Source organism: Monodelphis domestica, chromosome 8, assembly GCF_027887165.1.
Source record: "Monodelphis domestica isolate mMonDom1 chromosome 8, mMonDom1.pri, whole genome shotgun sequence".
Taxonomy (NCBI): Eukaryota; Metazoa; Chordata; class Mammalia; order Didelphimorphia; family Didelphidae; genus Monodelphis; species Monodelphis domestica.
In genome coordinates, this window is record NC_077234.1 from 98,417,204 (window position 1) to 98,432,867 (window position 15,664).

General features: G+C 36.7%; 1 protein-coding gene across 3 annotated transcripts in view; it reads left to right on the forward strand.

The window, feature by feature from the left end:
- The window catches only part of VWA8 (von Willebrand factor A domain containing 8), a 463,626-nt gene that overhangs the window by 423,374 nt on the left and 24,588 nt on the right, over positions 1 to 15,664 (forward strand). For all 3 annotated transcript variants that reach the window (XM_016425025.2, XM_007501527.3, XM_056807819.1), the window contains one exon: positions 1,504 to 1,612. In XM_016425025.2, coding sequence (XP_016280511.2) covers positions 1,504 to 1,612 — 109 coding nt within the window. The remainder of the gene's footprint in view (positions 1 to 1,503; positions 1,613 to 15,664) is intronic.

The following is a 15,664-nucleotide window of genomic DNA, read 5'->3' on the forward strand; positions in this document are numbered from 1 at the left end:
CTCACACTCAGAGCCTAGACCTATGCCCAGAGGTAATTCTAAGAGCTGTCTGTGACTGGGATCAAACCTCAGCAATTCTTTCTTGAAACTCAAAACATGATTAGACAAACTCCTTTATCTTGTTTTCTTAACAGTCTTAAGTTGTTATCCCTCCTTATGAAAAGCGCACATAAATCCCTTATCCAGGAAAGTAACAATTAGTGTGCAGTAGTGTAGACAGCATCCAGCTTGATATGTTAAATCCCTCTGTTCATCTCCTGGAGGACCACAAGGACACTTCCAAATAGAAACATAAAAGGTAATACCTTTAGCAGATGTTCTTTTTGCATAACAAATACCAAAAACGTTTTTTGTTCTGCTCCTGGTAGCCTTGCACTGGTGCTACATATTTCTTGAATGTTGAAACCCTTTTAATTGTCAAGTTAGTAGATAATAACTCTAGAAATCTGTCATAAACACAAACAGTAGTAGAGGATCACCTATTTGGTGCTTGACAGAACTTTAGAATTCATGTAATCCAATTTCCCCATTTTACAGAATAGTTAACTGAGACCCATACAAAATTAGGTAGCTTTCCCAAGGTCACATTGGTAATAAGTGTTATAGCCAGGATCCAACTGCAGGACCTCCAAACCCAAAGCCAATGAGGGTTTTTTCCATCATACCATACTGTCTGATTCATGAATTCTTTGCAAAGATTAGACTAATGTTCAGTGAAAGTAGTAAGATGGCCAGCATGGAGACATCCTTTTTCATACCGGATTCCATGTCTAACAGCAGGTGATGAAAATATATTTTGACCCAAAAATCCAAAAAAGAACCTGAGAGCTGAGTCTCCAAAAAGGTACATACCAGTTTAGAGGAACAAGAAACAGCCTTTTGTAGAGACACTTTCTTCTCGAGAGAGTCATGGTTTCCTGGCCTGATCGTCGAGGTCAAGTTAGTATTACCATTAATGAGATGAGGGATACAATGGAGAGAAAAACACATGTCCAGGGCAGACCCCTTCTAGTTAAGACTCAGATACTGACTGTCAAACCGCCTCTTTAAATTTGTGTAATGAGAGCGGTAACATCCAGGAATTCACTGGGCTTCGTAGTTTTTCTCAGTCATAACACTGAGGTGATTGCTTTGGAGTTAACAATGTGTAATCAATCACTTCAGTACACTTTGATTTTAACATGTAACAACATCCTTACTATGAATTGTCCAGTCAGCAATCAGAATATGATATACATTTTTTTAGAACTGACTCACTCTTAAAAGAGGTTAACATACTTGTTTACTAGATTTCTACATAATTTTATATTTTTTCTGACTTTTGAAGCTATTAGCCAGAAACTGCTTCTCTCCTTTTCTCTACAACTTTCTCTCCCTCTCACCCCTCTCCCAAGGTTGCCAGGTTTTTTAGAGAGTCTGTTTGACCTAGCAAGGTTTAGGTGAATAAAGACAACTTATGCCTTATGGTTTATGTTTGTTTATTTTCACCCCCCCTCACTTCAGGTTAAAAGAGATTAAGATGAGCGAGTATGATGCTACCAGTTACGAGAGGTTTTCAGGTGCTGTCCGACGACAAGTGCATGCCCTCCGGATCATCTTGGATAATTTGCAGGTAATCATCATTTTATTGTAACCAAGCAGATAACCTGGGCCTAAAACTTAAAATACTAGAGAATGTCACTTAAAGCCTTATTTGCTATTCAGAAAAAAATTGATCAATACCCTCTTACATTAGGATAGCACTTCAATGTTATTGGCAAGGCAACATGGCCAGTCTGGAAGCTGCCTTGATTTCCCAAAATCTAGAGCTGGCAATCACAATGATACTAAAAGACTTATGAGCATCTCATCTTTGCTAGAAATGTATAGGCATTGTTTGTGTAACAAATGAGATTATGGTTTTGGTTTCTGCTTGTGTTTCAAAGTACTTTTACTTGACTGACCTTTTTGTAGATCTCAGAGAACAGAGAGAGCAAATTCTCTGGCATCTGCCTGTCCTCCTCAATTTCTTTCTGTGATTCATTTTTTTCTACAAGTTCACAAATTGTTTGCTCCTACTTCACAAATGAGAAGGGAAAGGTCAGCAGCAGAAATGATTAAGAATCAGTCAATTTTACTTCTTCTCAAAGACCCTTTAAAAAACTAAATTAGAAGTTGAAATTTTTTGTTACAGAGAAATCTGTTATCTGAAGATTTAAATTTTTTTTATTCCATCTCTTTCTGCATTTAGTGTAGATGATTAAGAATTGAGTGGCAAAGTAGATAGAAGGCTAGGTTTTGTGTCAGAAAGATTTAAGTTCATGTCCCACCTCTGGCAGGGATCAACTATGTGAGCATGGGCAATTCACTTTTGTCTCACAACCCTCAGGCAAATCTTCAGATCTTTAAGTAATAGATAAGTTGCTGATCTCTCTGCATCAGAAAAGGGAATTCATACACTAGAACTTCACCATTCCAATGAAAAAGCAGGTCAGTTCCCCCCTCTCTCCAAAAAAATTGGGGTAGGGAATATAGTTGTATAAATTTAAATAAATGACCCCCACAAAATTACTATGTGGGAGGAAATCAATTGCCTTATTCAAAAGATGTAAATTGCACTAAAATGCTAGAGAAGAAAGGCTCCATATATACCAGAATATTTCTAGCAACATTTTTTGTACTAGGAAAAACCTGGAACCAAAGTAAATCCACATCAATAAGGCAATGTCTCAATAAGACATGATGCATGAATGTAATGGAATCTGACTTTGCCATTAGAAACAATGAATACCAAAAACCAAGGACATAATTGAACTGATAACAAAGTGATGTAATCAGGACTAGGAAAACAATGTTATACAATTGACTAAAACAATTAAATGAGAAGAAAAGCAACAAAATGACCCATCAATAAACAATATTAAATACCTGCTGTGCCAGGCTAAGCACTGGGTTTTCAAAAAAGAGATAAAAGACAGTCCCTGCCCAAATAATTGAAACTAAGAGCTGGGAAATTATAATGACCAAAATTGTCCCCAAAGAAAAGATGTGAAAAGATTCCTTCTCTTCATTGCAAAGATGAGAGACTTGAATGTGGAGCGTTGACTATAAAGTCAGATTTTTTTTTCAATGTGTATGTTAGTTTGGGTGAGCTGTTTTCCTTCTTTTTTATGTTTTATTTTAACAGAGAGGAGGTTCAGTACATTGGGATATGTAAATGATGTAAAGACAAAAGATATCAATAAAGATTTTTTTATGTTCTTTTTTAAATGTTTCATTAATGTCTTTTGTTTTTATATCACTGTAGTTTTGCTCAGTCTACCATATCCCCTCCATCCCAGAGAGCCATCCTATTTGACATATAGTATTTTTTTTTAAGATTAGAAAAGATGTGTTGTTCCCTCTCCTAAGGGAAAAAGAATTATTACTATAATTATAGATAACTGAGCTTAACTTTGAAACCAAGAACTACATTATAAATAATCAAAAGATCCATTTGTAATGACAAAAATGTATGGTTCAGGCAGTCTCCATCTTTTAAACAGGTCTTGTTTCAAGTTGTTGTTAGAAATCTAACATATTCTCATCAAAAACCAATTTTCTAAATGATAATTAGATTGTCTGGCTTCAGATTTTATCTTTAACCTATGGCGTAGATGAACTGTCAAGCAGAATATGGGGATCCATAAATCAAAACTGACATGGTCTCAGGCCTTGCCCTGTCTACAGCTTCAGGGATTCTCGACAAGGTGTGATAGCAAGGCGTGAATGAGTGATGGGAGACAGTTGAGAGTGTCAGCCTGGGTCTGGCTTTGCACGGAACTGCTGCTCCACTAGGCCCAGGGTTGGCTTTATTTTTATACCCCAGTGATTACATACTTTCTTGGCACACAGCTACATTATTCAACATACATGTTCAAATGCAGATAATTGGATAAGTGATACATTAACTTTTAACAAATCATTTGATTAACATTCTGTGATCATTCTATATACTTATATAGTTACTATTTATTCTGACAACCTACACAAAGCGTTTGCAAATAATAAATGATTTCTCATCACAGGGAGGATAGCTAGAGGTCAGATCTCATTAACCTGTGAGGTGCTTGAGTTTGTGGACAATCAAAGAAAATCACTTGTTACTTTTAATAAAAATAGATAATAAATCAGGAGTTCTTTAGAAAACAGTCAACAAACACTGTAGCCAAGTTGAGGGATCAAAGGGGTAATTGAAACATAATTCAGTTTTAATATTAGGCTAATCATTTTTCTAGTGTTTCATGGAGAACTTCCAAGATACATTTTTAGTTGGTAAATCAAGTCACTGAGGCATGGTGTACCAGCCTTTCCCTAGGATGATTGCTGTACTGGCTTAGGAGAACTTGTTCTATGCATGGGAGTGGGGAATTCTGAGCAGAACCAGGAGAACATTATGCACAGAGACTGATACACTGTAGTACAATCAAATGTAATAGACTTCTCCATTAGTGGTAATGCAGTGATCCTAAACAGCTAGGAAGGATCTATGAGAAAGAACACTATCCACATTCAGAGGAAAAACTGGGAGTAGAAACACCAAGAAAAACAACTGCTTGATTACATGGGTCAAGGGGGATATGATTGGGGATGGAGACTCTAAATGATCATCCTAGTGCAAACATCAACAACATGGAAATAAGTTCTGATCAAGGACACATGTAAAACCCAGTGGAATTGCATGTCGGCTACAGGAAGGGGTGGGGTTAGGGGAGTAAGGGAAATAATATGATTCTTGTGACCAAGGAATAATGTTCTAAATTGACTAAATACATTTTTCAAAAAAAAAAGAAGTTATATGCATAAGCAGAAGTTAACTCATGATAGTCTTTAGCTTTGGTTTTGTAAGTATGATCTTTAGGTGATATTCTGGGGGGATAATGTGGAACATTTGTATTAATCCAGAAAGTATTTTGCCCTCATATTATTTTTCCTGAAGCTAGGAAGAGAACACTGATCATAGCAATTCCAATAGTAAGGGATATTAGTGAGAGAAGTCACATAGAGGGGTGCTGAGTAGGTGTCTCCATCCTTCCTGGGGTTGCTTTGCAACCTCCAGTTTCCACCAGTAGCCATGTCAAAACATCATGGCTTGATGGCCCCCAGCACAGAACTATATGATGCAGAAAGAAAAACAAATGTAAATTTCTTCCCCTTTTAGTATGCCCTCCATGAATTGTCTTTGCTATACCATATTAACAAGTATTTATACAACATATTTTCTGCATAACCCTGTGAAATTGTAGTGACCAAAATGCATCCTCAAAGAAAGTGTTTATTCTAAAGGAGAGAAAAATAAGGCTCAGAAAAATAAATTGATTTGCCCATGGTCCCACAGCTAGTGAAGGTGAGAACTAAGATGCTTCTAATCCTTTTTCCACTCTTTGTTCTCCTCCTAGTTTTCTTTTCTAGTGCACACAGGAAGGAGCCAAGTACCCTCACACTATCCTACAGCCTCCACTTTTACAGCTCCTTCAGGCAGGACCTGCCTCCCAAAGTGTTCCATGCTCTTAAATTCCTTCCTCCCTTCTCAGGTGTGCAACTCCCAATATCTCTTTCATTGCTAGATATGGGGAGGGGAATGAGCTAATTTAATTAATTCCCACAGAGGTCTGAATCTATAATGCTCTCTGAGAGACTGGCATTTTTAAAGAGGAGATTTGTTTTAAGTGAAAACACTATCACAAAGGGAAGTTAAAAAAATGCAGACAATTCAAGGGAAGGCAGTTTTGGACAACAGATTTCTATATGTATGGATTACTTGTAAATGGTGGCTTCACTTTTTAAGATTCAGAATAGTTATTTGGCAAGGGGGTAGAGAAGAAGGTGACTCAAAAAGGACAATTAGAATAATGTTTGCAGTCCATGTGATTAATGAGTATTAGAGTGGCTGTGAAAGATAAGTCATAGTCACAGTGGTGCTTCATGGAAGGTTGGATCTCAGTAATAGGAGAGGGACTCGGCCAACAATGATGGGAGCAGTCTCACTGGAGGGACTCTATTGATGGGTTGTGGGAGATAAGGTGAAATAGGCACAAGTCTATGAGAATTATAGACTTGGAAAGGACCTTCTGAGTCACTGAGGCTGACCCAGACTCACCTCCTTGTTTTACAGTCGATAAAATGAGTCCCAAAGAGATGACATGGCTTGTCCAAGGTCACAGAACTGGTTATTGGAAAAGCCAAGATTTGAACTCAAAATCCATTCCTCTAAAACCCAGCTTTCTTTCCACTCTTCCAGCATTGGTGACTTATTCATAGAATGAGACCACATAAGAAGAACCTTGAATACAAGACAGATTTGGGAATGCTCTCCTACAGATCATATGAAACCTTTTGAAGGTTTTTTGATTGAAAAAATTACATGATGAAAATCAGTGTTTAAATCAGATTAATCAGGTAGTGGCATACAAGATGAAGTGGAGGAGGGGTACATGGAATAAGCAAGGGGAGAGCAGGCAGAGGAGACCTCAGGCAACATCTAACAGAAATTATTTAGCCATTAAATGATGAAGACTTAACAAAGTGTGAAGGCCTCTGTAATTTAAAGGAAAGGATGGTTGTGAATGATAATGCTTTGAAGCAAGACTTAATAGAACCTAATAAATTATTGGTTAAAAAAAAAAGCCAAAGTGAATATCAGGACTAACTTGTTAGTAAGGTAATAAAAGAATTTAGATAGCTTGAGGTTGAGATAACCACAGATATCCAAGTAGAGATGTCTCTTTAAGATATGGGACTAGCTGGGGCAGCTAATGTACATTTATTTTAAAGTGTTAAGAATAGATGGAATAGTTAAGCCAGGAAACAATCAGTTTGCTGAAGGGAAGGAAGGTAGCAAAGACTACAGAGGAGTAGTGGGAGCTATATTGAAAAAAAGAAATCATTTAAATGAGGGAAATTTTCAAGAAAGATGAGATGGTCTTGTATTTGAAAAAACAAACAAACAAACAAACAGAAGACCTCAAGGTTGAAAGTCATAATATCTTCATTACTACCAAATGAAGACAAGTGCTTCAGAAAAGAAAAGCAGATTTGGGAAATGAATGCCAGTTAAGAAGATTTAAATTATAAATTAAAGAGATTATAATTATAATTTGGCTTTTTGGAATTCAGCTTAAAATGACAAAATGATAGGCTCCTAGTTAAGGAAGCTAAAAAGGGATAAGGAAAATGTATTTATCTACCTGGAATCGCACAAATCTAATTAAAAGGCTTTTCAACTGGAAAGGAAAGGAAGAGAAAAAAGTGTCTATATATGTCTATGAGAAAGTAGCTAAAAAAGGGGGCAGCTGGGCAGGTGGGTAGCTCAGTGAATTGAGAGCCAGGACTTGAAACAGGAGGTCTGAGGTTCAAATATGGCCTCAGACACTTCCCAGTTTCCCATACAGGCCCTGGGCAAGTCACTTGACCCCCATTGCCTAGCCCTTACCACTCTTCTGCCTTGAAATCAATTGATTCCAAGATGGAAGGTAAGGGCTTAAAATAAAAATTTAAAAAAATTTTTAAAGAAAGTAGCTAAAATATAGAAAGAGCCCTATAAGTAAAATAAAAAATACATAGTATAGAAAACCTAAGAAAGGAGCCAGCCATGAAACCCATGGGCTTAGATATCTCTCTGCAAATGTAGGTAATATGAACAACAGGCAAGCAAAGGGAATTAGATATTCTAATTCAAGAAGGAAAATCTGATCTCACAGGTATTCCTGAGATTTGATAGGCTGGGACCCATGACTAGACTGTGACTCTTAAAAGATTATATACCAGCTTCAAAAGGACCAGCATATGGAAATGAGATGGAGTGGTCTTACTTATTAAAAAAAAACAACAACTTTATTCATGAGAGGAAAACTAGGAAGCAGAAAAGCATTATTTTCATCTATGTATATTTAAAACCATCCCGAATAGCCTGGGGACCAGAGGGCAATTAGGTGGAATTGGTTGAAGAGCCAAACCCAAAAAGTATCATCAGCAATTTAATGTCAGCTGCCTCAGGAGGAGAGTGCTAGAGGAATGCTGGACCATTTAACATTTTTAGCCATGCCTTAGATAAAGTTATCAATGGAATGCTTATCGAATTTGCAAATGACTCAGACCTAGGAGTTATTGCTACCATGTTGGATGGCAGAGTCCAGATCCAGCTGCCTAGCTGAAGAAACTGAGGATGTCTTTCCTAGAGAAGAAAAAATGTATTGGGGATATGATACCTTCAAGTATTTGAAGGACTGTCATGTGAAATAGGAATTAAACTTGTTCTACTTGGATTCAGAGGGAAAAAGGAGAAGCAATGGATATAAATTACAAACAGGCTTAGACTTTAAGTAAATACTTCCCAAACATTAAAATAGAATGGGCTCAGGAAGCTAGGTGGCATAGTGGATAAAGAACTGGGGCTGGAGATGGAAAATCCTGGGTTCAAATCTAGATTCAGACATTTCCCAGCTGTGTGACCCTGAGCAAGTCATTTAATCCCAGTTGCCTAGCCCTTACTGCTCTTCCATCTTGGAACCAAAACTCAGTATTGATTTTAAGACAAAAGGTAAAGGAAAGCATGGTACACAGTAACAACAATATTATAGAATGATCAAATGTGATAGATTTAGCTACTAAAAGCAATGCAATGATCCAAAATAATTCTGAGGAACTTATGAAAAAGAATGCTCTTCACCTAGAGGGAAAGAACTGTTGGAGTCAGAATGCAGAAGAAAACATATGATTTTTCACATGTTTATTTGGGTATATGTTGGGGGGGGGGGGTTATAAGATTATTCACTTACCAAAATGAATAATATGAAAACATGTTTTGCGTGATGATACATGTATAACCCAGACTGAATTGCTTGCCAGTTCTGGGACTGGAGAGAGAAGAAGAGAGGAAGACATTTTGTATCATATAACTTTGGAGATTTTTTGTGGAAATTGGCTATTAAAAAATAAAAAGATAAAAGGTAAGGGTTTAAAAAAATGCCATAAGATATAGACCTTCCCTACCAGATTTCAAAACCTACTACAAAGCCACAGTTTTGAAAAGGATATGATTTTCAAGTGAAAAAAGAAAAAATTTGATTAAATAGATATATAAGTAATCTAACAATTATAAGAACTCAATTGATGACAAATCAGAAGTAGCATAACAATTGCAAAGGAATCTCTGTCTAATAAATCTTATTAGAACAACTGGTTATCTGTAAGTGCAAGGGTTATTTTGTAGCCATGGCCCATACTATATAGATTCCAAATGTGTAAAAGATTCAAAAATAAATTTTAAAAGAAAATGGAAATATATATTTATCCCAACCAGGAAGGAGGAAAAAATTATTGACAGTTGAAAAAAGTAGAAGATGTAATCAGAGGAAAGCTGGAAGATTTCAAGTGATCAAAAAAATTTTTAACTCTGTGCAAAAATGTAATAACCTAAGTCTTTAAAAGGAAGCAACAGAATAAGTAAAAAAAAAGTATGTCAGATATAACTGATGTAAGCAAACTACTGAAACATCTTGTCAGTACCCAGATTCTGTTTGCTGAGTGCTCCAAGAAGGTGAACTGTGTACACACAAGGAAAGAGGAAATAAGGTTCAAACATAGACAGACCTACTTGCAATTAGAAAAATGAAAATTAAAGAAATTCTATGGTACCTTGTACATGAGGAACTTAAAAAAGACTTGGGAGGTCTTGACAGCTATCTTCAAGTACTTGGAGTCCAGCCATGGGGAAGAGGAGAATGACTTGCTCTGGTTGGCCACAAAAGGTGGAAGTGAGAAAAATGGATTAGTTATAGAGACAGATTTCACTTCAGTGTACAGACAAACTTCCTCACAATTAGAGCTGTCTGAAAGTGAATTGGGATACCTTAGGATATAGTAATTCTCTGTGCCAGGAAATCTGTGGGAGAAGTTGTTCTTGCTCAATTATAGATTGGACAACTGGGGTTGCTTCTGTGATTCTAATGAAAAAATATTAAATAAAATAAGCAGAACAAAATAGCACTGATATAAATTATATAAAATGTGTTTATATGATTTTGACCACTTTTTCAATGTAAAGGGGTATTTTTACAGTTAAATGTTCATTGAGGCTTTTTAATTATTAATTAAATTCATATACTTTGGTCCCCATATAAAAATTATGTTAAAATATTATTAAGGGTAGACTACCTCCTGGTGAAAGCCCATTTCTGCTTAAAAATAGTCCAGATCATTTCCGTAGTTTTCTTTTTTCTTTTTTTTAAACCCTTATCTTGTCTTAGAATTGGTTCCAAGGCAGAAGAGCAGCAAGGGAGTAGGCAGGGGTTGTAGTTTTCTTTTGAACATATGATTTTTTTAAATTAGCATCTTTATACCAGTAAAACTTTATATATATATTTAATATATATATACATACATATATACATATACATATGTATATATGTATGTATGTATATTTGCCCATAATGCAATATTGAATACCTACCAAATAAAAATCAAGGCATCTAACAAAAATTTTCAAGACCTCCCCCAAAATCCATATTTATAATACATGCATGCAAGATAACTTACTTATGGTAAATTTCTAGTCTTTTTTGTCTCTTTTAAATAATTTTTTTTTAATTCAGCTCCTCCACCTCCTCCCCACACCATAGAAGGCATCACCCAGCCAAATATATAGATTATGTCTTTCATGTTCCCACTTCTCAGTTCATTCTCTGGAGGTGAACATTCTCAACTTACTCTTCAAATATTAAATCCATAGCTATATATAATGCTCTCTTGGTTCTACTTGTTTCATTCTTCATTATCTCATGTAGTTCTTTCCAAGTTATTTTCAAAGTATTCTGCTCATCCTTTTTTATAGCACAGTAGTATTCCATCACAATCATATACCACAATTTGTTTAACCATTCCCCAGAGGATGGATATCCCTTCAATTCCACCACCACCAACCACAAAGAGAACTCCTATAAATATTTTGGAACATAAAGGTTGTTTTCATATTTCTCTAATCTCCTTGGGAAATGGACCCAGCAATATGTGTCTAAGAGTATATACAGTTTTATAACTCTGAGAATAATTCCAAATTGCTCTCCAAAATGGTTGGATCAGTTCACAATTCCACCAACAGTGTATTAGTGTTTCCACTTTTCTACATCCCCTTCAACATTTGTCATTTTGCTCTTTTGTGTCTAGTCAATCTGGTGGATGTGAGTTGATACCCTCAGAATTATTTTGGTTCTCATTTCCCTAATCAGTAATGATTTAGAGCATTTTTTTTCATGTACTTGCGTATATGGTTTTGATTTCTTGATCTGAAAGCTATCTGTTAATATCTTTTGACATTTATCAATTGGGAGATGGGTCATTCCCATAAGTTTGACAAAGTTCTCTCTATATTTTAGATATCAGACCTCTGTCTGAGTGTCTATGAAAATTTTTTTTCCAACTTCCTACTTTCTTTCTAATCTTGGCAACATTTGTTTTATTTATACAAAAACTTTTCAATGTCATGTTCTCAAAATTACCCATTTCATATCTCACAATACTCTCCATCTCTTGTTTATTCATAAATTCCTCTCCTGTCTATAAATCTGATAGGTAATCTGTTCCCTGTTCCTCTAACTTGTTTACGATATCACCTTTTAGGCCTAGATCATGTATCCATTTTGATCTTATCTTTATTAATGGTATAAGATATTGGTCTCTACCAAGTTTCTGCCAAACTACTTTCCAGATGTCTCAGAAATTTTTACCAAGTACTGATTTTTTATCCCAATAGCCTATAAAAACAAGGTTACTATAATCTTTTACTGCTGTTTGTTGTATGTCTCTTCTGTTCTACTGATCTACCTTTATATATCTTAGCCAGTACCATATAGTTTTGATAATTACTGCTTTATAATGCAATTTTGAATCTGATCATGCTAAACTTCCTTTATATTTTTTCTTTAATTCTTTTACTGTTTTTGATCTTTTGTTCTTCCAAATGAATCTTGTTATTATTTTTTCTTCCTCAATAAGATTATTTTTTGGTAATTAAGATTGTGGAAAATTGAACTAGAAGGGACCTTCAGATTTATCTAGTTCAGGGATTTTTCATCTAGGGACAATGAACTTGTCTTTGTTAATATTTTGATAACCTTATTTCAGTGTGATTGGTTTCTTTCATAATCCTGTGTGTTTTATTTTATGTATTTAATACATTATTCTAAGAAAAAGTCCATAGACTTCACCAGGCTTTCAGAGGGGTCTATGACCCCCCAAAAGGCAAAGAACTCCTGGTCTAGATTAGGCCTAGCGTCTTACAGGTGAAAAGGCTAGAATTCAAACTTCTAGACCGGGATGGAAAGAGCTTCCTTTAGGGAGATGCTTTCCAGTTTGTAAATAGAACAAGACATCTCTGGCTTGGTCATTTTCACGGCCCTCCTGTTTTTCAGTGGTTCTCGATGACTAATGCCTTCCAGAAGTTTTGAGGCTGATGTGTAATCCTGGTAACTATAACTATGGGAGTTTCCTTGGTGAACAGTATAGTGTTTGGCCAAGCCCTGGCAAACTCACCATTTAGACTGAATTTCCAAAGCAGAACTTCAGACACAGCCCTCATCTTGTATGAACAAGAGATGCTGTCACCCCTGGTACCTCTGGCACAATGTGTGTGCTCCGCCTGCGTGCCATCGTTCGTCCTTTGTCTAGTCGCCCCACCAACCTTCTTCCTTGACTGTCCTTCCTCCCTGTGCTTTGGGCACGAGTAACCGAGTCTTGGGGATGGGCAGTCTCGGAAGTGAGCTAAACTGCAGGCAAGAGGCCTGCGCTGGGGCTTCAGTTCCGGCCTGAGCTACGTGGCCTAGAGCCCAGCACGCCTTCTCTAGAACTGCTTCCTCCTCTGCGAAGTGAAGGAGTTGAGGCCATTTCTACAACCTCTCCTGGCTCCGACTTTAGTAGGTGACTCTATGGGGGCCATTTCTGGCCCAAAGGCCTCCTGCTGAGTGTCACAGCATGTCCAGTGACTTCACATGTGATTCCTCTGCAGTGTTTTTCAAACACGTCCCAGCTAATGCTTAGCGATGTCGGGGTGCTCCACACTGGCTTCTCATGACGGGCCCCAGCCACCAATAGGTGCTCATGGTAGGCCGCTCCTTCGGTTTGGATTGGGAAGGTTTTTGCCCTGGAAAGAGAACGCCTGGCCTGGTTTCCAACGCTCTGGGCAATCTTGGGTTTTCTTTCCATTTTCCAGTGTTCCCCAGCCAGATGGTTACTGTTTCTTGTGGGTGGCTGTATAAAGGAGGAACGTAGTTAGAGGAGCAGCTAGTGTGCGCACGGGAGGAGCCGCTGACTCTCTTTCTTCTCTGAAAGACTCCCTGAAGCACAAAATCCTGCCAAATGCCTTGGCCCTGACCAACAGGTCCCTGGATAGACTTCACACTGGGCAGAGGAGGCTTTCATTATTGGAAACTGAAAATTAAGAGGCAGGAGGAGAAAGAGGTAAGGAGGAAAGTATGGAGGCGGCGTGATAAAGGCTAGTCAGGCTAAAGTCAGGAAGACCTGAGATCAAATCGCCGCTGTGTAAGCCCTTATTTCTCAGTCTTGCAGGCAGTTCTCTAATACCAGCAGCAGCAGAGCAGGGAACCAGTCTGCACTGGTTAGGGACTACCTATAGCAATGAAATCACAGGACCAGTCCCCAGAAATGAAAGGCTAAAATTGACAGTGTTTTATTTGGGGCTTGGCAAGGCCCCCTTGAATATCCAGGGATGTTGGGGGGCAACTGGAGTCTAGAAGAAGAAAGAAACCCTGTCCCTAGACGGTCAGTGACGAGATGCTGACCAGCCAAGCTTACTTACTTACTTACTTACTTACTTGCAAGCCCCAAGTCAAGGAACCAGGACAGTCTTCACTAGCTTGTATTCTACAAGGAATTGTTTCCTCTTTAACCGAACCTCCTTTCCAGTCCAGATTTTCCTCAAAACACAGTGTGTGTTATTGTTAACAAGCACATAAGGGAAGAGATGACTAAGAGCCCACAACTGTAAATTTAGTGTTAGTATTCACCTACAGAAGACTAGACGAGAGATTGATGACAAAATCTATCTGATTTGGGAAGCTTTGTCTTGCAAGGTGATGTTTACATATAGAGCCTATTTTACAATAAACATACAGAGCAAACAAATTATTTTCTATTAAAGAGTTTTAATGATCACGTTTTGTTACCAGTTTCCTGCCCTCCCCTTGTATTTTTTCTATTTGCTTTGATTCTAAAAGATTCTTTTATAACCTAGAAAAATGCCTTTCCAGCATTAAACCGATACTACAGCATTTTCTGAAACTTTAATACAATTCTTGGAAGAATAGTTATAAGCTGATTCTTACACGTACATTTTTAGTTGAAATTCCTAGATTTAAACATATATGGAATTTTAATAAGGCAGAGCCCTGCGTCCAAGTTAAGGAAGCATATCTTGTTACATGTCTCTAGGGAGGGTTGGTTTTAATATCAAGGAAAACAGTTGAATGTGCCTCTGTTTCCTGAGAAAGGTCTCTCTTCCTGGCAAATGCATAACTGGACCAACTAACCAAAGACACAGACTATGAAAATAGCTTTTATGTGGTACATGATGTAAAAACCAACTATTTTATCTTGCAAAGTTTATTTTAATATAGACCATTAAAGAATTGCAGAAACCTCTCCCCATTTTTGCATTTATCCATTCTAATGTTTTCCAAAGCCTACTTTGTGATAGAATAATAGACCAGGAAGTTAGAAGCTATCATCAAGCTAAAAAAGGCACTTATACAAACATAATCCTTAAAATCATCCTCATTCTCTTGTTAAGTGATGATATACTCATTAGGAGGGTATACTTCACTTCAAATCTTAAAAGTACAAAATAGCATTCTGAAAAATTAAAAATAATAATTAAAAAAAACAATGGCAATCATAATAATTTACATGATTTTGGGAAATTTTTATCTTTCATATTTGAGTTGTAGTTTTGTGAGAGAACAATTTACTTCATTTGTTCAGGTAGTTTGCTTTTTTATCTATTTACTTTCATATTCTTTTAAAAAAACAGATTTATCATCTACATTCATATTATTGACATGAGAAGTAAAATTTATTCCAAACTCTAATCAGTATTCTCTTCTAGCTTTTGAAGCCCCTAATCATAATTTTTAAAATAAAAATACATAAAAATGAAATGGAACTGAAAAAGCGAGACATAATTAAATTTTTTTTTTACTTTAGTGCATACTTTTCCAGTATTTTTCTATGTGAATGTACTCACAATTGATGGAAACCCTAGCTTTCATGGAGTGTCACATATTTGGAGATCAGTTGACAACTATTCAAATGTTCTTGTCTTTTAACTGAACACTAATAGCTATTTACCTCATAAATTTGAGGTCATTTTTAAGTCTGAAACCAAGAGGACCTTCCCTTCTGATTGACCCTAAAAATTGTCCTAAAAAATTCTAGTACTTTACCCCTAAAGACAGGAAGTTTCTGCCATATGGCAATATCCTGTGCCCTCAACTAGTATAAATTGCTTAGGGTATAGAAGCTTTAAAGATCAACAAAACTCTGAAAATGAAATTAAAGGGTTTTACTAAAATCATGTGATATTGTGTCCTCATTTGTTGAAAGGTTCTGAAGAGCAAGAATTCTTAAATTGGTTTCC